General features: G+C 47.3%; 1 protein-coding gene across 1 annotated transcript in view; it reads right to left on the reverse strand.

Annotated features, from left to right (window-relative positions):
- The window catches only part of Gabrr2 (gamma-aminobutyric acid type A receptor subunit rho2), a 42860-nt gene extending 26836 nt beyond the window's left edge, over positions 1–16024 (reverse strand). Inside the window, exons 1-2 of the mRNA XM_048420653.3 lie at positions 15678–16024; positions 7929–8035 (exon numbers count right to left, since the gene is read on the reverse strand). Coding sequence (XP_048276610.3) covers positions 7929–8035; positions 15678–15850 — 280 coding nt within the window. The 5' untranslated portion in view covers positions 15851–16024. The remainder of the gene's footprint in view (positions 1–7928; positions 8036–15677) is intronic.
- Positions 16025–23156: the final 7132 nt, after the last annotated feature.

A 23156-nucleotide genomic window follows, 5' to 3' on the forward strand; every position in this document is an offset into this window, starting at 1 on the left:
CCTGTCTATCTTTTGCCTCTTGGCCTTTATCTTTCTCTATTTTATATACTTTTCTTTCGTTTTTACTCATGACTTGCTGTGTAGCTAGGTGGCTAGCCCCTAATGTTTACTTCTTACTCATGGCTGGCTGAGTGGCTGGGTGGCTGACCCCTGATGTCCTCCTCCTTCTCCTTTTCTTGCTCCCCAATCTCTTCTTCACCAATTTCTTCTGCCTATTCTCTCTGCCTGCCAGCCCTGCCTAGCCTTGTTCCTGCCTTGCTATTGGCCATTCAGCTCTTTATTAGACCAATCAGGTGTTTTAGGCCAGCAAAGTAACACAGCTTCACAGAGTTAAACAAATGAAACATAAAAGAATGCAATACATATTTGCACCATTAAACAAATATTCCACAGTGTAAACGAACATAACACATCTTCAAATAATATTCCACAGCAAGGAGGGGGGTCTGATATTAGGTTCTGCTTCTCCTGGGAGCATTAGTCAGTTCTGGAGGGAACTAGGGGTAAATGTGGTGCTTTAGATGATTTCTTGGGGCTCAAGAAAAGAGACTGGAGTCTGGAGCTACTAATATAGCTGCTGTATACTACCTTCCTAAAGACCACACCTTGGGGTGACAATAGCTAGAACTTCACCTTAATGGACAGAACTTCATATACAGCTCAGCTTCAAATCATGTCAGAGTCTCTCTTTGTCACTTTTTCTGTTGCCGTGATAAAACACCACGATGAAGGCAACTTATAAAAGGAACGTTTAATTTGGGTCTAATACTTGCAGAAGGTTAAAGTCCATGACCAACACTGGAGGCAGCGAGGCAACAGGTATGCAGGCAGGCGTGGCACTGAGGCATTTAGCTGAGAGCTCATATCCTGACCCCCAAACACAAGACAAGAGAGCTCGCTCACTGGGAAAGACATGCCTGTTTGAAACCTCAAAGCTCACCCCCAGTGACATACCGTCTTCAACAAGGAAGGGCATGAGTCCTAATCCTTTCTAAACAGTTTTACCAACTGAGGATCATGCATGCAAATACATCAGCCTGTGAGGACCATTCTCATTGAAACTACCACACTTCATTCCCTGACCTCATAGGCTCCTGGTCATAGCACAGTGGAAAATGCATTTAGTCCAACTTCAAAAGTCCCATAGTCTTTCACAGTCTCAACAGACTTTACAAATCCATAGTCTTTTTTGAGACCCGAGGCGGTTTCTTAATTGGAACCTCCTGTATAATCAAAAAGCAAATCATATACGTCCAGCACGCTTTTGCACATAATATACGTTATCATTCCAAAAGGAAAGAATGGGGCACGGGGAGGAGCCAAAGCAAGGCCAAAACCTGGCAAAGCACACTTCAAATCTTGTAACCACATATCTGATGTCAAGGGCTTAGATGGCTTTGCTCTTCCCGTTTCGCTGACTGCGAAGCACTCACTCTTTGGCTGCTTCCACTTCCTGACTCCCTGGCAGACTTCCCTCAGCTTTGGCACCTCCAACATCATAGGATCATTAACAGAATCCAGATTTCACCTTCACATCCTCACACAGTGGCATCTTGGGGCCTCCATGCAGGATTCCCCACCACATGCCTAGCCTCAGCAGCTATCCTTAACCGCTGGGGAAGATTCCACAACCCCTTTACTCATGTATTCTTCCTGAAACTAAAGCCAGAACTACGTGGCTAAAGTTGCCATGTTTGGCTATCTGTTTCAGTTGGAACCTGGCGCCTCTTTGAATTACATTTGCATAAACTTTGATCCATTGCTTCTAAGGAACAAAATATTCCTCAAGCCTTTTTTTTTTCTTTCACAAATTACAGGATTATCTGACTAGAGTCTTGTCCTGAGGGCCCTGCTCCCCACTCCCTGTATCCCATTTCCCACGGGGCCTCTCCTTAGCTTTTTCAGCCCAAGTTTTGGCTCCAACATTAAATTTTCTGGTGCTCTTTTTCTCCTCCAACTGTACACTTCGATTTTCTTCTCGCTCAGGCCGTTCTTCTTGGATACCTGCACGGAGCAGTCAGATTAGGCTGCCGGGGAAATTAATCCAACATTTTTTCAATTTTCAGGCAAACTTTTAGGACAAAGACAAAAAACATCCACAATCTTTGCCAAAAGACAAGCACGGTTCCTAGCCCAGTTGTTAATATTGTTCCCCTCTGAAGCTTCTTGACCTGGGCGTCCAGAGCCCACATTGCCCTCAGCAAACCACACTCCAAGTTCCTGCTAGGATGGCCCCTTAGCCTCTGCTTACAGCATTCAGTCACTCTCCTAGCCCAAAGTCCCAAAGTCTTCCTCCTAAATGAAACAAAACACAACAAAAACATCATGGACAGAAATGTCACAGCAATACCCCACTCCTGTTACCACAATCTGTATTAGTCAGGTTCTCTAGAGGAGCAGAACTGATAGAGTGAATATATACATTTAAAGAGGGATTTTTTTTTTTTTTTTAGAATGTCTTACAAGTTGTGGTCCAGCTAGTCCAACAAGGGCTGTCTCCTGAAGAAAAGGCCAAGAATCTGATAGCTGCTCTGTCCATGAGGCTTGATGTCTAGGCCCGTCATCAGTCTGTTTTGGAATCCTGAAGAAGTGAGTTCTAATACCAGCAAAGGCATACCTCAGTTGTAGGATGGATGAACTTGCCAGCAAGAGTGAGAGAAAGTAGGCAGGAAGCAGAAGTTTCCTTCTTCAATGTCCTTTTATGTGGATGCCACTATAAGGTGTGGCCCAAATTTAGGGTGGGTCTCCCAAACCTCAAATGATCCATTGAAGAATAATCCCTCACAAGTGTGCCCAGCTGCTTGGGTATTAGCTGAGTCAAGATGTAGTCAAGCCGACAGCTAAGATCAGCCATCACAGTGTCTGAGAAGGAGTAAAAGCTACAAGAAGTGTTAGGGCCACTGGGTCATCGACTGACTGCGCTCAAACTGCGCTCAAGAAAACACTTGACCTCCTCCAGTCTCTACTCCCACACATAGGCCACAGAATGATGGACATTCAGCATAAAGCCAACAGCACGCAGTTCCTCTGAAGCAGTGGAAAAGGAGGAAGGGGCACACTACAGCCTCTGTGTTCTCATGGGTGGGCAAGAGTGAGGTCATTCTTGGGTCTATTGTGGACTAGGGAAGCAGTCTCTGAACACGCCGTTCCTGTCCTCCTCAACCACTCCTTCAGTAGGACGAGATTGCGGTAAAAAAATAACAGAAATCAGAGCGTGGAAGACAAGTTCACAGAAGCTACCATGCCCTTGTTGGGATCCTGTGATCTACCAAACTCCAGAGAGAGTAGAGAGCCATTTCCTCTTCCTCAGGTCCTCTTCTGGCCTCGCATCCCCTCTCACCTCCTTAGGTATCCTTCATACCTCCTGCAAGCTGCTGACTAGTTATGTCTGTGTCCTGGCCCCGCCCACCAAGAGCCGCATGTTGTGATCATCTGGGTCCAGGGACAGGTGGGAGACATCCTGGAGCCTCTGGGGAAAGGTGCAGGGTTTTGCATATTCGCACGTGCACGTGAATGCATGTGTACTCAAGTGTTTATAGGATGTAGTTGGAGAAACGGAATCATCCTTATTCTGGGAAGCAGACTTTTGAAAAATCATGCAATATCAAAAATTAAAACAAGGCAAGGATTGTTATACTTTCTAGGTCTCAGTTTTGTCTTCATTGTTGGGTTAGTGTGGCCTTGGGCACACAGCTTTCTCTGAGACTCGGCTTTCTCATCTGCCTGCTAGGCGGGGACCTTCATCTTGATTCACTGTATAAAGCCTGGGAAGGGTCCTACACACAGGATTCAAATCAAGGAACAGCCAAAGTCAGTCCCCTAGATTTATTTGGTTTTAGTAGTGTTTCTAATGAAGAGCACGGATTTTGGAGGTTACACAGTTGCCAGTCTATTTCCCACTAGGTTTGTTGACAAGGCCGTGAGCTTGGAGGTTAGGATGGTAATGATTACCTACGATACTTTTCAGAGACATGACTGTTTTTGTAGAAAGCACCAGCCCCCCATTGGGCCTGTAAAAGCACCTGCTGTGTGATGGGAACAGAAGGAAAAGGCCGAATCTCTGCCTCTATACTGTGTCTGCCCCTTTGCAGAATTAACCTTTGGGTCAGGTGGGCTTGACCTAAACTTACCTAACCTCTTTCCTCCCCTTCATGCCTAGATAAAAGTCACCAAAACAACATCCCCATTTAGGCCACTGAAGTATCTTTCATCCAGGGGTCTCCCAGTCTTGCCATTACCTCCTCTTGCCCTGAACCCCCCACTCAAAGCCTATGCACGGAACTGACATCCCGAGACAGTCATCTTTGGCAATGGCCTCTCTGCACTGTGAGTAGTGCGTGGTCCTCGTTACCACGGAAATTGAAAAACAGTATCTGCGAGAGCCTCTATTATCTGTCGAGAAGTTGCCATATCAAAATGAATACGGAAATCATTAAGGGTTATCCAAAGGCAAAGAATTCTTTAGGCTCCTTCACGAGACCTCTTTTTTATGATGAAATGATCTGCAGCTAACAAAATTAGTTAAAATGAAAGGCAAAAGTGTAATAACCATTCCTTATTGGTTGTCTTAACTTGACAGTTTGAGTGTTAGATTGTTAAAAAAAAAAAGATGGCTGAGAAGATTACTTTATAGTAGAATATGTGGTTAGCATGTGGGGAACCCCAGTTTCAGTCCCAACTTACAAAGAGAGGGAGAGAGGAGGAGGAGAAGAGGGAGGGAGGAGGAGGAGAAGAAGGAGAAGGAGGAGAAGGAGGAGAAGGAGGAGGAGGAGGGTGGGTGGGAGGGAGGGGGAGAAAACAAAAGACTAGATGTTATTGCAGCATAACTTGAAGGAGCTCTCACAAGTGCGCAGGCCCTCCTAGGTCCACACAGTGGCACTCACTGACAGCACACTCTGGCGTTTCATACTGATGCTGTCGGCTACAAGCCCGGAGCAGCCAGCCAGGTTCTGGAGGTGGCTGCTGTGATTCCTTTCTCTAGGAGCTCAGACCAATGAAAAGAGACAGGCACACACCCGGGTGCTGTTGGAGGCTGGAAGAAGGCCTAGTTAACTCCAAATACGAGAATAGAGGAAATTCCAGAGGCTGGAGAGATGGCTCAGTGATTAAGAAGAGCATATGGTGCTCTTCCAGACCTGAGTTCAAGTCCCAGCACCCACCAGACTGCTCAAAGAGACCTCAGGCATGAGTGGCCCATGCTTGATAGCCATTTCCTTTCGCTGTTGTTGGCATTCAACCTGTGCACCCCTGTGCCCCCTGCACCCCTGCACTGCTGCACCTGCTTTGTGGCTGGGATGTTTCCTGGGTTCCATTTCCTTTCGGGTCAGCCTCTTCCCTGTAACTCATCACCTCTGCAGTCTCTACTACAACTCGCCATGTTTCTCCTTTCATGATAGTAAGGCCCATCTTCCTCAGCAGACACTCCCTACTCCCGGAGCCAGCTGTCTTCCGAAGCAGAAGTCTCACCCCCTCTTCTGGGAGGATCACTGGCCCAACTAACACAGCTGTTTCTAAAGGCTACTCCAGGTTCTTCCATTGTATACCCTAAGCACACATCCCTCCTATGTGAATATGAAATAAACTCACGGTGGCTGGTGAAATAGCTCCCCAGATGGGTGCTTGTCACACAAACCTGATGACCCAAGTTCTGTCCAGAACCCGGGTTAAATACATTGCCCTCTTAAAACGCCAAAGCCTGTAAGACAAATTAATGTCTTAATCCTTCAACAGTCCCCCAAGAGGAAGGCCTGACAGCTGGACTTCCTGTGAATGAACACATGTCAAGGGCTTTACATATGTTATCTCTGACAGTCTGGGCAGAACCCGTGTGTTGACGACTATTCCCTTTCTATAAAGGAGCGAACAGAGGCTCAGAAAAGATTGCGGACCTGCCTGAGGCTATCCTGTGGTTACTGATGCCTCGGGAAAATGTGTATCCCTGCCCCAGGAAAATGGGGGTGGCGGTCCTGAAGGCTGTTGGAAGGCGGAACTAAGAACAGCAGCAGCCTGACTGGGCTTGACCTGCTTCGCCCAGGCCGTTCACACGCATGTGGTTAGGGTGAGCTGAGGGTCTGTGTACTCTACTGTTCTCCTTTTGTAGGAGACACGCTGGCTCTGTACCAGCTGCCATCGCCCAGGTGCTTACGCTCCCACAAAATGAGAATGCTGGACTCCAGTTGCGCTCCCCAGGTAATGTTATCAAAGAACAACTAGGTAATTAGATCATGGGCATGGAACTCTCCCTTGAATGAGATTCCTGCCCTTTTAAAAAGGGTCTCAGAGAGATCTCCACGCATTCACCGTGTGGGATATGATGGAGGTGAGAGATGCCAGAGACCTTCTATATTGTGTGTTAAGGGCACATTGGACTTCACATTGTAGAAAAGAATCTTCACATGGACATTGCCAATAGCTCAACGCAGGTGGATCCTAATGCTACTATTGGCTTGTTTGTTCTGAGCTGATGCCCAGCCTGGTAGTGCTGCCGCCCAGCCTGCTAGTGCTGCTGCAGTGTGAGGTTCACGTGCAAACCACACACCCCTACACCTCCCACACCCCACGCTGCCCAGAGAACTGCTGACGTCAGTCATTCCAAAGCTCCGTCTTGCCCCTCTGGGCAGATGGTCAGCTAGTCTTTGAGAGACACGTTGTTGCTGTTTCTTCTCTTCTTCCCGCTCCTGCTCTTTCTAAAGTCAGAATACTGCTCTGTTTCCACTGACTGTCGATATTAGCTGCTGCCTGGAGATGAGCCATAACCCACTGTCTTATCAAACTGCAGGCTTTCTGAATAAAGTGCAGTTTAAAGAGTTGAGGTTCAGTCATGTGAAATGGCTCAGCCGGGGAAAGGCGCTGCCACCAAGGCTGACAAGCTGAGTTTGATCCCTGGAATGTACATAGTAGAAGGAGAGGACTCCCAGAAGTTGTTGGCATGGCAAGTGTGCACTAAATAAATAATTGTAAAATATATATATATATATATATATATAAATAATTGCTGAGTCAGTGAGATAGTTCAGTGGGTAATGGCGCCTGCCACCAAGCCTGATGACCTGAGTTCCCCTGGGACCACATGACCCAGCACTATACACACATATAGTGTGTATATACACATATATACACATGAAATAAATAACATGTTTATTTTTGGTTTTGTTCTTTTGAAACCGAATTTCTCTTTGTGTAGCCCTGGATGTCCTGGACCTTGTCCTGTAGACCAGGCTGGCCTCAAACTCACAGAGATCCTCCTGCCTCTGCCTCCTGAGTGCTGGGATTAAAGGTGTATGCCACCATTGTCTGGCTTGTAATTTTTTTTTAAATGGACTCAAGTCTGTGTCTGGTCATTGGCATTTGTGGTGACATAACACTAGCAGTCAGAGTAAGCAGATGTCACCTATGAGCCCTTTCCAGACCCAGAATCTGTCTAGCCTTGGGTTTGGACCTTTGGGACTATGAGAAGCAAGTGTGTCTGGGTTCTGAGCCACCTTGCCCATGGAGCTTTGTTACTGCAGCCTAACCTGACTGAAATGTAGTCCCCAGTGAGGCATTCCTCCAGATCCTGGGAGCCACATGTCCACTCCCTGATCTCCAAAGGGGAACACTGAGGGGGAGAACCAATAAGAGATGTGGGGGACCTCAGTAATGAGCCAAGTTCCTGCTCCCACCAGACACCCCAGCTGGCCATCAAGTGACCTATATCCTTGGCTGGTTGTTGGTTTTAGAAAAGACAGCCTGCTTTCCTTTGTGAAGGTCAACAGTTGGGTGGCTGTGGCCTCTGTCCACAGCCTCTCCACTCCCCCAAACCATTTCTCTCCTTAGAGAGCTTACCTCTCCGCGGGAATGGAAAAGAGCCATGACTAAGGATGGTACAGGACGCACCTCAGTTTAGCGGCCCTGGGGACAGGTGAGATGAGGGGAGGAAGCTCTCTTACCGCCAAAGGCCGGCCTCATGGTGAAGTCGTGGTCATCGACTCTGAGCAGAGGCTGAGGTTTTCCTGGCCGGATTTTGGTCACATCAGGGTTCTTTTTATATAAGTGACTGCAAAGAAACAGAAATGTCTTTCCATGGCGCACCAAGGCACTGGGAGAGGCCCTGTGGGTGGATGACTCTCTGCAGGGCCCCCCTGGTCTGTACTTTCTCTCTATTCTGACACACACAGGGAGAGAAAAGGCTAAAGTTTCCCCACCACCCCCACGCCCACAGGGATGGTCACCAGAGGATGTGTCCTTCCGACCACTTCTAAGAGCAGATGTCTTCCCAGGCAGAACAGTCTCCTACCCTGGCAAGCTCTCAATGAATGTGGTTAAGCTGTAGGAGCGTGAAGATCACCAAGTTTTTTTTCTTTTCCAAACATTTCCCAAAGCTGAGCATGGTGGCACGGTGGCGCACGCCTTTAATCCCAGGGTCGGTGGTAGAGCCAGGTGGATCTCTGTGAGCACAAAGCCAGCCTGGTCTGCAGACTCAGTTCCAGAAAGCCAGGGCTGCAGTCGGCCTCAGGTGTTACAATGTGGTTTGTAATAAATACACTGTGACAAAAGCAGACACAAATCTCCAAAAGGCTGCTTTCCCCAGCTAGACCTGGAGTGACTTCTGTCTTTCAGGAGAGAGGTCTGTACACCACCACCCCCCACCCCATCTAGCTCAGTCCCTCCTATGCTCTTTCCAGATTAATTTTGCCACCATAACCTCTTAGTCCTAGAGCAGTCAGATCCAGCATATTGTAAGGCATCTGCCTGCTGCTCGGGTTATTCTGGGGCAGGAGGACAGTTAGTCTATGGGACACACCTAAGCTGTACCATTTCTACTTCTCAGGCAGACTTCTAAAGGGTGTGGCCTGAGCTCATCCCTGTGTCTGCGCTAAGCACAATGCCCAGCACACCCTAGACATTCAGGAAAGTGGAAGTAACATAAAGGTGCACCGACCAGCTTCTAGGAGGAACTTAAATTGAGTCTAGCACATTTAGCCAAAGTTGTTTTAAACCAGATAGTTCTTGGCCTTAGCTTTATATTTGAATTCCCCAGGAGCTTCCAAAACTCCTGATGTTTGGGCACTGAACTCTGTGCCTTTGGGAGGGACCCCCACTAAATTCCCACACAGCCACACCGAGGACCACCGCTCCCAATGTGACACCCTAAGATCCTGGTGTACCTCGGTGACTGACTCTCAGATTTACCCACACTGTCACTACCCGGGGAGCTGCTGCACTGCCTCTAGGGGTCTGGGTGATTCTGAGGAGACAGAAGTGCAGGACTCCCCAAAGCCCTGGTGAGAGCTAGGTGAGTGGACCCCGGAAACTGGCAGCCCTCTACCCTGGAGCTCCTTAGGAAGTTTCCGGAGCTGCCCAGATGCAGGATGGTGCTGACTGTGTGGCTTAAAGGATGAGGTGACCGGTGTGTGAAAGGAAACTGGCCTTCTGTTGTGCGCGGAATTCTGGGGGTTGGAGAGATAACAGGGTGCTCTGGTTCTGAGTCCTAACGACCCCCTTTCCAGACTCTCATCTTACCCTCCTGTTCCTGACCCACTCGCTTGTAAGAAAACCAGCGTTTCCTGTTTGGACCATAGGAGAAAGGTTTCCTGCTCTGTGACCTCGGAGACACCTGTCTCATCCTCCTCCAGCTCAGCCCTGACAGTGTTATGCAACGGGACACCAAAGCTGTGCCATTCGTGAAGTAGCCATCGGAAATAGGCAGCCATTCCCAGCTTAGACAGAATTCAATACCATTACTCTCCTGTTTCTCCGTCACACAAGCTACGTGTACATGCTAAGAACTTAGCTTACGGTTACTATCTTGGACAATATAGATATACATCACTTCCATAATCACAGGGCATTTTCTTATTAGCTTGGTGCCAGTTTAAGGGTTGACCAGCCCCTGGACCCAAACAGATTCCTTTATAAGCTATAGTCTTCAGCCTAGGGCTTCTCTGTGGGCTGTCGATCTCTATCTCATAGCCCCAGACCTCCCATTCATTGCTCCACTTCCAGTGAGGGCTCTGACTCAAACAGGCTCTCCCCCTCCAACCGTGAAGATGTCGGCATCCATATGGACAGCCATCTGTTAGTTCCCAGACCCCGGAACGACTTGACATATTTCTGGGAACAGCTAATCTGCCTAACAAGTTCACACCATAGGGGGGAACATTGCTCACATCCTCACGGGCTTAGCCTAGTTGAGGAGATGACCATAAACATGTGGATGGATAAGTGATGTCACCATAGTGCTGAATGCCATAGAATCACTAAACAGGATGAAGACTAGGAGATGGTTTGGCAGGGAAACTATTGAGGTATGCCCTGGGGAAGTCTTCTGAGATGGGGAGGGAATGAGGAATGGGTGGAGTGAGCCAGGAGAGGCGCGGGGCAGCGAGTTTAGTGCCAGGGGGCATGACACACCTTTGCCTCAGTGGTCACTTACCTGGCTCGGTCCATCTGATTCCAGATGACCCATAACCAAGTCTTTTGACTCTTCCTGTCTTCAGGAAGCCGCCCTTTCCTGTCTTCACTTTCTCCACTGTGAGGTTCTGAGGTAATGGGGCTCACAGAGGTGTCTGTCCTCAACTTCGGCTGCCAGTCCCCAGCTCCTCCCTCTGTCATGGCCCATTCCCATGAGCAATTAAACTGGACTCCAATGTCTCCCACTTTGGACCAAAGAAAAGCAGAAGTCCAGCGTAGGCCAGCCTGCTCTAGGGGCATCTTGTCAGCCTTTACCGGAAATGACAGCAAAAGATATGGGGTATAGTCCTCTCTGTTTCCTTTTATGAAACAATAGAGCTTACTTTTCTGAGCCAGCTTTGGGCTCCTCTCCGCACATAGCTTCCATCAGCCACATCCTACCCCACAGCAGGACCTTTTGGCAATGGATGATCCTGCCACAGCATGTCATTGACACCAGAGTCCTTGTTGACCCGGGGCTCACTCTGGTGCTGGTCATTCTAAAGGTTTGGGAAAACACAGGGCATGTGCCATGACAGTACCATATGAAGTTGTTTTTTACCCTCGCCCCAAGTCCTTAGTCTCAAAACGTTCTTCACCTCAAATAAATCAATAAATAAAGACTATTTCTCCAAAGAGTTGGGCGCCATGTGCTTTGGCCTTCCCAGCCCTTGGGAGGCAGAGACAGGCGGATCTCTGTGAGTTAAAGGCCAGCTTGGTCTAATTAGTGAGCTCCAGATATATAGTGAGACTGTACCAAAAAAAAAAGACAAAAAATTCTGAGACAGCAATACATGACACTGTATGTGGATCTAGATGTTACACAGTATGCTCAAAGAAGTTTGCACTATGCCAATGAACCACAAAGGCCTGTGCTACAAAACATGAAAGCCGGGTGCTTTGTGCACAACCAGTCTCTGAACTACTGCCTTGGTTTGCTTTCTGTTGCTGCAACAAACACCATGACCGAAAGTAGCTTGGAAAGAAAGGGATTATCTCATCTTCTAGCTGACAGCTCATCACTAAGGGAAGTCAGGAAACTCCAGGCAGAAACCTGGAGGCAGGAGATGACGCAGAGGGCATGGAGCAGCGCTGCTTACTGCCTGGCTCCCCATGGCTTGCTCATCCTGCTTTCTTATACCCAGGACCGACTGCCTAAGGGTGGCACTGCCCACAATGGGCTGGACACTCTCACATCAATCATTAGTTAAGAAACGCTCCACAGACTAGCCTACAGGTCAGTCTGCTGGAGGCGTTTTCTCAAACGGGGCTCTGTCTTCCTGGATAACACCAGCTTGTGCCAGGTTGGCAGAAATCAACAACACCGCTACTTCGCTTTCGCTGTGCTCCCACTTCCTCCCCTAGAAACGGTTCTGAGAAATGCCTCTACTTCTGTAGCCGCATCGCTGCTCAGTCCTCTGTTCCGGGACCTAAGGACGAGGAACCTGTTCCAGGGTCAGAGCAGCCCACCATCCGCCAATATCGGGGCCATAAGCAGATCCCAGCAAAGACTGCCCGGGAGGTGCCTAAGGAGCTCAGAGGGCTTAGCAGATCACGGACATTAACTGCCTCTGCCTCGTGGTCGCAAATCCTTCCTGTCAACACACTTTCCACATCTATCTAGGGGAGAATTAGTGAACCGGAAGTCACAGAATGCCGTCACTTCAACGGGATACAGTAGGCTTAAATCGCTTGCCACTGAGGCTCAAGGTTTTTTGTTTTTTTTTTAAGGGACTAATTGATAACGGGAATCACTGAGGTCTCCCTAGGGACTCTTTCTCCACTAGTCTTTTCCCGGGAATAGCCCTTAGCCCCCACCTCCTGAGCCATACCCTCATGGTAAGAAGTCAAAACTGACCAGGAGATGGTGGCGCAGGTCTTTAATCTCAGCACTTGAGAGGCAGAGGCAGGAGGATCTCTGTGAGTTCGAGACAGCCTGATCTACAAAGCGAGTTCCAGAACAGCCAGGGTTGTTACACAGAGAAACCCTGTCTCAAAAAACAAACAGAAAAACCAAAACTATTGGGTGACTTTAAACCTGACCTTATGTGAAGGGGGGGGGGTCACCATGCCTGTGGGGCAGCTGTGTCCATGGGGCAGGTCAGAGCTCTGATTTGTTAACTACAGTAGCCATAACACCATTCTCACGGTGACAGTGCTCCGTGCAGGCTCTCAACTGTGAATTTTAGACACCCCTCACCTTTCAGTTTGGGAAACTGAGGCTCAGCACGATCAGGAAAAATCTGCATGGCCAGAGAGTAGCTTCCCTGACCTCTCAACTCCCTGTCATGGGCAAGAGTTACTTGGGGGCAGGAGAAGAGGCTGGTCCTGGTCCAGCAGAACAGAACCAGGATGAAAACCAACCAAGGGGGGAGCAAGGCTGGGGCACAGGGAGAGTGGTTGTGGGAAAGGGGAAGACAAAGGATGCCCAGACTCAGACTCAAGAGGGAAGGGACTGAGCTGGGCCTCTGTATGCAGAAAAGGGAAGCAACTAGGGAGGAAGGAGGCAGGAGGCATCTCTGAGGTAGGAGACAGAAAGGCAGGAAGAACAGAAAGTGTTGGATCAGAGGAGCAGACTCCATTGACCACAATTCAACACAGAGGAACACCGAAGGCCAGGAAGTCAGCGACAGGTTTTTAAAAGGCAGCTGCTTGGCAGAGTAACTGTCCTGTGTGAGTGGTTTGCTAGCAGATGCAGGAAGACTGTCAGGTTAGAAGGCATGCAATCGTGTGTGAATGAGGTAACATTCGTGTGGTATGGGACTATGTGAGGCAGATGGCGTATACTGTGTTCTTGTGACGAGAACCACATGGGTGGTATGCACATGTGTGAATGTGTACATATATTTGTGTGTGAACAAGACCTCTAAAAAGGGTCCCAAGGCTGTGAACAAAGAGCTTAACTCCTATGTAATGAAATTTTGAAAATAAAGTATCAGGACCGTAACTGGTGCCCCTGCCTCCAGACGGCCTAGCTCTGTGGTGGTTTGACCACACGCTCGTCCTGAGAAAGCAGAAAGACCCTGCACCATGCTTCCTATCCTCTCTCTATCCTTGCTTCAGTGAACACACACCACATCTTTTCCCACTCCTCATGGGAGAAACTTCAGGAATGGTCCTCACCCCAAATGTCAGATTCATGTTCCCAGTGTCCACATGGCACCAAGAGACGCTCTGGGTCTTCTGAGAAGCAACAGAGGTTGTGGCAGCCAGGCTACCAAGTGAGTCCTATAGTGTGGGCACCGTTCTCAGACACAGCTTCCTGCAGCGCTGTTCCTTTTAGTGAGTGAGCCAGCAACAGCGTGACTCACACCTGAGGCACTCGTGCTATGTAAAATGAGCCCATTTAGGCCGCTTTCCAGCATGTTCTCAGTGGGAGGGTGTCCCACAAGTTAGTTGTTGTTTTATTTTGAAGAATCAGTGATCTAAGTCCCTTTTCAAGGTTCACAATGCCCGTTTGAATCAAGAAGATTCTAGAGTTCTGTTGTGAAGGCATCTATTTAAAATGGCCCATGCCAAGGATTCCTAGCCTTCTTTGGTACTTCGTCTCCTTTTCATAGAACACCTGTGATTGCATTTCCCCCTAAGCAGGTGGTTTCTGAGAGGCCCTTTCTGGTTCTGGCCTGTTCTTGTGGACACACACCCAAGGTATGTCTGGGCTGTGCTTCCTGGCTGAGTAGAACAGAGCCTCAGAGATCCAGGTGTTCCAGAGGAACAGGCTCCACCCAAGCACTAGAAGTCAATTGTAATTCTTATTCTTAAGTTTCCTTCTGAAAATCAGGAAGCAGCCAAGATTTAATCTAGTATGCCTATATACAATACTGTGTGTGTGTGTGTGTGTGTGTGTGTGTGTGTACAGATAAAAGGCATGAGCAGGGACTAATTAGTACAGTTTCCAGAAAATGTTACCAGTAACAGTACATGGTAAAAAAAAATATTTGAAGACCACCGACCTAGTCAGTTTGCTTCACAGGTTCAAGGCCCTGCAAATAAACTAACAGAGACCCAATCTATTTCTGTCCAAAGCACACACACATTCTCAGAGCACCTGGAGGAACAGGTCCAAACCATTTCACACAGGTGTTCATGCCTTCTTCATGCCCGACAGCCCTTAGGCCTCAGCGTGGGGGTTCAAGTTTGGTACATCGTCCAAGTCAGATTCACCAGGAATGGAGACTATTTTTAACACAGCAGGTTTCAGTACAACTTCTGGGCCTAGCCAGTAATTCTTGGGAATGTCTGCAGCAGCATTCACTGTTGTTAAGCATGTTTTGGTGCGTGTGGGGAGAGGCGGAGAGAGCAGGCACTCTCTTTTTCCTTCCTGCCCCCTTCGTTCCCTCTCTGCCAAAAAGCGGGGTAGACCAGTAGTCTCTCCCAGGGCCCGGTTCTTGTGTGGTGGGTTGATCAGAAGTCAGGCTGGACTTGGTTGCTCGCTTTTCTCTGCTTCCTGGATGTGGGTTGGCAGATGTCCTGGCTCAATTTTGTTTTTAATATTGCTGACAACCTATCATACACTTCCTCTAGAATTCAAAACTGTAGCACAAAACTCATTAATCTGATCAAGTTCTTTCTTGATAATTAAAGAAGACTGCCCCAGTTACCTTTCGTCTATTTCTGTCATGCTAGGGCTCCAGCTCTGGGCCTCATATCTCTGCAAGCATGGAGCAATCCTTCAGCATTATGTGTTTTGTTAAGAATTCACATTAAGGGGGCTGGAGAAATGGCTCAGCGGTTAAGAGCACTGTCTGCTCTTCCAGAGGACCCGGGTTCAATTCCCAGCACCCACATGGCAGCTCACAACTGTCTGAAAATCCAATTCCAGGGGATCTGACACCTTCACACCAATGAACATAAAATAAAGATAAATAAATCATTAAAAGAATTTTTTAAAAAAAGAATTCACATTAAATCCTTATACCATTCCCCTTTCAATACTTGGCTGAAGTTCTCTAGCCAGGCTCTATGTTCCCTGCAGGATCTAGCAAGCAGCAAAATCAGGGAATGTAGAGAGTCTGAGCCATCTACCAAAAGGCTCCTGATGCCTATGCCTTGATGTTGGAATCAAGGCTCACTATAGCACAGTGCTCAGCACTGCAGCAGAAGACAGCACTTTGGAGAGGTGGAGGCCTCTCTAGCTGGGTCACTCTACTAGGACATTGAAGGAGGTACCCACAACCCCTTCTGGGGAAAGCTACTGGGAATACACACACACGCACTCACGCACACTCACAACCCGGCAAGTTTACCTTTGCTTGGGCATTTCCAGCTGCCCTGTCCATCTCTTCCTCCTGGGCTTTCTGCTCTCCACAAGAGCCATCAGGCAAAACAAGAACAAAACAAGTCTCATAAAACAAGGCATTCTGCAAATATCTACGATGCAGGGACCTTCAACAGGACAGGTGCCCCCTGGCTTGACCATGGATCCTGTCTCCAGCCTCCTGGCAGTGTTTCTCGGCGAGGCTGCGAGGGCATGGCTGGCAAGGTTGAGTTTCCAAACCTCCTAATTGACACCGATGCCTGTCCAGCCCACACTCCCCCTACACACACCCGGCCATGACACAAACATCAGGTTTTGTCCTCTCCTCTGCTTAGAGATTGGCCATTAGTCAAGGAGTCTGTCCTACTGGGAAACTGGGATTCCTCTGAACCCTAGAACAGCTTTGGCTGTTATATAAAAAATATTTTAAATCTCTTGAACATGCCAGCTTTTTGCTGAGGTCATTAATCCATCTCTCTGGCTGCCTAAAGCCAGTCTGTCACATCCAGCAGTGGGTCAGCTTTGATTCGGAGTGGATTTGCATGTGTTTGGAGAAAGCTAAAGAAAAACACTGAAGGACCCAGAGGGCTCCTTGATCTAACAGAATATGCTTTGCCTATGGCTGATGATAATCGCTTTTACCTCAAATGTAATGTCTTTTCAGAAAAGACACCAAAGATAGGCATTTTGATTTTGAAGAATAGCGTGAAGCAAATAAAAGTCATGATTACGTAATGTAACCTCTTTTCTCACTGTGAGCACGAAATTATCTTTGCTCTTTGACCCTTGATGATGATCAAACATCATCAATTAGGCTGGATTTCTAGCCTTTGAAATGGAATTGTGCACACTAGAAGTACAGAGAGCTATGAGATTACGTTTAACCTGCTAAGCAATACAATATGTTTTACAATTAATTAAAGCTTTGTTGCTGTAGTGGCAATGGGTTTAGTGTGATAGAAACAGATCTGGGGATGGAGATTAGATGGAAAGAGACAAAATTGGACTTTTATTGTGTAGGGAAGAGAGAATCAAAAGCAGGAACGAGGAATGATATGATACATCTTATTTTGTAAGGATCCCTAATTTGAGCCAGTTGTTTTGGGAATCAAAATAACCAAAGAGGATGATGTCAGAATGTGTGAATTCCAAAGATGTAAGGAGAAAGACCACGGACCCAAATCACCATGGCCGAATTAATTAAACCAAGATTTTATTTCATTGGTGTACATAGGAGGTCTCCCAGTAAGGCAGAGTTCAAGAGGTCAGCAACAGGTATGGGTAAAATAAGGGGTAGGTGGTTTCCTAAAGGGGGATTTGGCAGGCAAACAGGCAGGGTTACAGACGCAGAACCCAACAAGTTGGTGGTGACCAGGCAATCATAGCAACCTTTAGAAACAAAATTGCAAGATGATCATAACAACTTTTTGAAACCAAGACAAGGTTTCCATTTCTTGCAACAGGCAGTGCAGAACCATTTGTAGCTAAGGTTACAGGTGGGGCATAGTCCAATCCTTGAGAAACAGAGGTTTAATCATCAACAGGAACGAGCCTAGTTTGTCTTTACTATAAGATGGCTTCCAAGCCTAACATGGAGCATGGCTGATTCATCAAATGCAGTATTAGAATCCACACCACACTGCTGCCTGCGCCACAGAACCTGCAGTGCCCTTTCCCTGTCTCCCTGATACCAACAAGCACCTGCTGGGAAGGCTAGCAAGGCACCCAGAGAGTCGGGCTGATGATTACACAGTATGTTGGCAAGGCGAGAAGGTCAACTTCTGCGGAAAGAAGACAGTACAGCAAGCAAGCAGCAAGTCCAATGGGCTTGTATTCCTAATATAAGGATCCTGCGTCTCACCTGAGGAGTCAGAGCCCGGCCCTGAGCCACCAGCGAGCACAGCGGGAGAGTTTCTAGGAAAAATGAAACCTCTAATTCTTTTTACTTTAGGAGATGCCCACTAAGAAGGGACTTTTGCCAAATGGTGTCTTCTCAAAAGGGAGTTCTCTCTTTCTTATTTAACCTCCAGATAAAAAAGACAGTAATATATTTCATTCAGTGCATCTTCTCACAAGACCATGATATGCAACTCTAGCTAACACATCCCCAGGTGCCAGGGTTTCTCACCATGGGGAGTGAGTTTACATCAAAGGGGGTGTATTGGTGGTCATTCTGCTCCCATCTGCTTCCCTATCTCCTGAGGAGAAGTTAGGGATACCGGCCAGCTTCAGGCTCTTGTTGTGAACCCCCACCCCAACAGATACCACACACCTTTCCTCGGGATCCAAGGCTCTGACCCATGGGCCCTGCCTGGTTCCTCTCTTCTGGGTCCCTGCCATACTGCCTTTGGTGCTAGGGCCTGGACTCTCTCTGGAGTCACTCCTGGGCTGGTTGCTGACTGTCCATGGCATTCCTAACTCTTCTTGTAAACTCCATAAAGCCCAGCAATCGGCCTCAGTGTCCTGAAACCCAAACCTAAGATCTTTCTAATGAGATGTCTCCTCAAGAGAAGAAGGAAGACGGGAATGAGATAGTCGGGATGGGCAGGCAGTGAGAATTTGATGCCTCGGAGGTTGGAAAGACAGGGAAATGATGGAATGTGGGCAGGAGCATGAGAACAGACTGCCTTGCCCGTCTGCTGATGGAGCCAGGAAAGCTCTGAGACACTTACAAAGCTCAAGTTGAGACAACAGCATCTCGCCAAGGACAGTAAACACACTGCAGAGGCAGGGCTGACATTGTATAACCTTGAGTTTCTAGAAACACGCAAGCTTCTCAACTAGACAACTCCAGAAATCCACCTTGTAACCGTGTTTATGGGAGGAAGGTCTCTGCCGTTAGCCTTACTCTTCACTCCGTAAGTCATGCTTTGAAAGGAGAGGGGAGTTCTTTGCAGCCTTTACAAATAAAACTCAAAAACCACCAAAATCCTACAGATTCCCATTTTAAAGACACCCAAGTGTGAATCTCTCAGGAGAAGCCCATACCCAGTGTTTGAGTATGTCTTATTCTTTCTCTGGCACCGTCCCCCTCCACTTTCTAATAACCTGTGTTATTTTTATTTTAAATTTAAAATAATTTTAAATTTAAATTTTATTGTGTTAAATTTTATTTTAATAAATCTTCAGTTCTGCCGGAATTCTCTCCTCCTCCTCCTACTTCTTCTCTTCTTCTTCTTCCTCTTGCCTGAATGGAGGTCCCTAAGGGAAGATGGAACTCTTCGGGTTCTTGCAGGATGTATTGGAGCACTACCTCTGCTTTCCAGAGTCAAAAAATAAAGAGGCAATAACTATAGCCAGAATTCTACTGTATTTAATTGGGTTGTTTAGATGGTACATTGCTGTGTTTCTGTCAGCTAAGTGGCTGCATGTTGGGAGCCACCTGGAGGCACAGGTGGTCCTGCAGTTTGGAGGTATACCTGGCTTAGCCACGTGGGGCTGAGCACCCTTGCCTGCACCCTCGCTTGCACATGCTCAGACCAGCAGAATGGCATTAACCAATCAGGACAGCGTTCAAGCCTCTCCACCGTTTAAAAGCAGCTGCCTCTGGACTCTACTTCCTCTCTCTAAGCTTTCTCTTGTCCCTGCTCTATCTTCCCTTCCTCCAATTTTCCTCAATCAAAGGGCTCCGAATAAAGACGTGACCAGGGAAGGAATTCTCGTTTTTAGTGGCGTTCATTCCTGCTGGTCAGGATGCGCTTCGCAGCTGCACATGACTCTACTGATGTTTTAATTATCGTCTACTGTCCCATGGCCCCTCAGTCAGTGCTCTGTGGGCCACTCGGGCTTCTGGTCCCATGGCCCTGACTGCTGTGACTGCCATATGTAGGTTTAAATTAAGACTCTATCATTCTACTTATCAATAAGACTCAGAAGCAAAGGCTGGGGTGAAAGCCTTCTAGCTCAAAGAGGCTGAGTAGCACCTAGCTGGCCTTGCTTTTTGACCAGAGACACCACAAGAGACACATCTCTTCACTGGTCCCTGAGCCGAGAGAGCTCATGCTCTAGCCCTCGCCTTTTCTTCCCCGTGTGTCTTCTTTATCCAAACTGCTGGCTTCTCCATGACTGATTCCTGGTAGCTACTCACTGGTTCCGCCCTCTGATTCAAGGTATAACTTTATTGGGCAGTCTTGGGAGTGTCAGAGTGGGATTAAAATATCCCACAACAGTACACCGCTAACCCACACTCTAAGTGGGCAAGTGTAGTGGAGAGAGATAAACTTTAACTCCTAGAGCTTCTGTGAGCATTGGACCAACAGGCAGCTAGAGTAACAACCTAGATATGAGAAACCTCTTTTTTTCTATCAAGGTGGCTACCCCACCTAGGGCTAGTGGACCCCCCAGGTAGGAATCCCCCCAAGAATTTCATGCTGGGAGAAGAGAAGGAGCCATCAAAGAGGGAAAAAACTCTAGAAGAGATGTACAACTTGTCAGCCAGCCTTACAGAATGAGACTGAAGCTCTAACAATGATGTGTTAATGGTGGGCGGGCTCACAGCTTGACCCAGATGCTTAAATGTGCTGTTCTCTTTGTCCCTTTTCCCAATGTGGCTACACTGAATAAATCTCTTTTTCCTGTTTTGTTTTGTGTGTGTGTGTGTGTGTGTGTGTGTGTGTGTGTGTATTTTAACAAGTAATTTGGCTAGTTTAACTGGATTCTTGAGAATTGGTTGCTGAACTTGGCTTCTTGGGTTAAGACTGTGAACCCTAAGTTTGGTAACAGTAACATCTGTACAATTAAGGGGTGACTGGGGCAGCCAGTGCAGAAGCATGGAAAGACCAGTTGAGAAGCTGACTGGGACAGGTAAAGAAGAGAGTCAGGGAGGGAGGAGCCAGCAGTGCAGAGGCCCAGCATGGCGCGGACAGACTGCAGGTTATTAGATCTAGGAAGCAGAACACGGTTTCTGACTCAGCAGGCCATTCCGGTTGTGAATCATTTGGGGAAACCTAATTACAACGACCTACATGGGTTCGTGGGGGCTGTGAGACGGGCCAGCAGGTAAAGGGACTTGCTGCCAATCCTGACTGTCTTTCATACCTGTCAGCTACAAACGCTCTCTACAGGGTCTGTCTGCTCTGGACACTTCTGTAAATAAAATCCCACAATGCATAGCCTTTTGTATCTGGCTTTCCTCAGCAGAATGTGTTCAAGGTTCATCTATGTTATAGCATGTATCAGCATAACATGTTCAAGGTTCATCTGTGTTATAGCATGTATTAGCATAACATGTTCAAGGTTCATCTATGTTATAGCATGTATCAGCATAACGTGTTCAAAGTTCATCTGTTATAGCATGTGTCAGCATAACATGTTCAAGGTTCATCTATGTTATACTATACATCAGCATAACATGTTCAAGGTTCATCTGTGTTATAGCATGTATCAGCATAACATGTTCAAGGTTCATCTGTGTTATACTATACATCTGCATAACGTGTTCAAGGTTCATCTATGTTATAGTATGTATCAGCATAACATGTTCAAGGTTCATCATTGTTATAGCATGGACCAGCATAACATGTTCAAGGTTCATCTATGTTGCAGCATGTTTGCTCACCTATCCCTTTTATGGGCAGACTATTCTATCACACAGCTGGAAGCCATGCTGTTTGTCTGTTCATCAGCCTGTTTCCACCTTTTAACAACAATGCTATAAATGTCTGTGTAAAGAGATTTTTTGATGTGACACAGCATGTGCGTTGAGGTCAGGGGACAACTGGCAGAAATCAGTTCTCTGCTTCCAACGAGTGTAGGAACCTGGGATCAAACTCAGGCTGTCAGGCTTAGCAACAAGTACTTTTAACCACTGATCCCACGTTTTCCTTTGGGATCAAAAATGAATTGGGATTCCTAGATCACACAGTAACATGTTTCACTTTTTAAGGGACCGTAATTTTTGAAAGGGGCAGCACCATTTTACATTCTCACCAGAAATAAAAGGGTTGCAATTTCTTCACAAAATCATCTGGCTGTATGTGTGTGTAAGATTATGTGCGTGTTTTGCCTGCATTTATGTGTTTGCACACTGTGTGCTTTGTACCCGAGGGAGTCAGAAGAAGGCATGGGATACCGTGTGGTGGTTTGAAAGAAAATGGTCCGAAAAAAGGAGTGGCACTATTAGGAGGTGTGGCCTTGTTGGAGGAGGTGTGGCCTTGTTGGAGGAGGTGTGGCCTTGTTGGAGGAGGTGTGGCCTTACTGGAGGAGGTGTGCCACTGTAGAGGCTGGCTCTGAGGTCTCACACACACTCAAGCCATGCCCAGTGAGATGGCCACTTCCTGTTGCCTGTACGTGATGTAGGACACTCAGCTACTTCTCCAGCATCATGGCTGCCAGCATGCCACCATGTCCCATGTGATGATAAAGGACTAAAGCTCCAAAGTGTAAGTCACCCCAATTAAATGTTTTCCTTTTTAAGAGTTGCTGTGATTACACAGCAACAGAAACCTTAACACACCCTGGAACTGGCCTTAGAGATGGCTTTAAGCTGTCACCTGAGTGCTGAGAGCCATACCCCATCTCTGCAAGGGCAGCGAGTGCTCACTCCCCACACCCCCTCCCCGTTTTAAGGTTGGGTTTTACTACATAGCTCACACTGGCCTCAACTTCCCTAGTGCTAGGACCACAGGTTGCACCACAACTTATCAGGAGTTTGTAGTCTATAGTGTGAGCATCCTAGCCATACTTGTGGAGCGACTTCTTAGTGTGGTTTGATGTGCAGCTTCCAACAGCTAATCATGCAGAGCTCCTCTTTATATGCACATGGCAGCCACATACCTTTGCAGAAACGCTTCTTCAAATGCCAGCTCTTTGCTTTATTGTTTTGATTTGTTGTCTCGTGTAGCTCAGGCTAGCTTCAAACTATGTAGCCAAGGACTTGAAACTGATCCTCCTGCCTCTGCTTCACACATCCTGGGATTACGGGTATGTGCCACCATGCCCAGCTTCTACTGTTGTTATTTTTAAACCAAGCTATCTTAGCAATGAATTGCATTTATTTATTTATTTATTTATTTATTTATTTATTTTGAGGTTTTGTTTTTGCTTGTTTGTTTGTTTTTGTTTTTTCAATAGGATCTCACTACACAGTCCTGGCTAGCCTGGAACTACATACACTAGGTGCCCAGAACACACAATCCACCTGCCTCCTGAGTGAAGGAGTACATGCATGCGCCACCAAGCCCAGATGTTGCTTTCTTGATAGAGGGTCTTTGGAATACAAAAATAAGTTTCTTTCAATGAATTACAGCATCCCTTTCTTTGGTTCCTTGTGCTTTTGAACATGCAGCTGAGAAGTTACCCCTGGCCCAGGTGACAAAGGCAGTTTCTTCTGCCTTTGTTTTTTAGTTTTTATAGTTGTAGGTGCTCAGTTTTGACATGGGGTCTGGATATGTAGCTCAAGTTGGCCTTGAACTCCAAATCCTCCTGCTTTTGTCTGTCCAGTGCTGGCATCACAGGCGTTTGCCACTAG

This window comes from Myodes glareolus, chromosome 16 (genome assembly GCF_982192425.1).
Source record: "Myodes glareolus chromosome 16, mMyoGla1.1, whole genome shotgun sequence".
NCBI lineage: Eukaryota > Metazoa > Chordata > Mammalia > Rodentia > Cricetidae > Myodes > Myodes glareolus.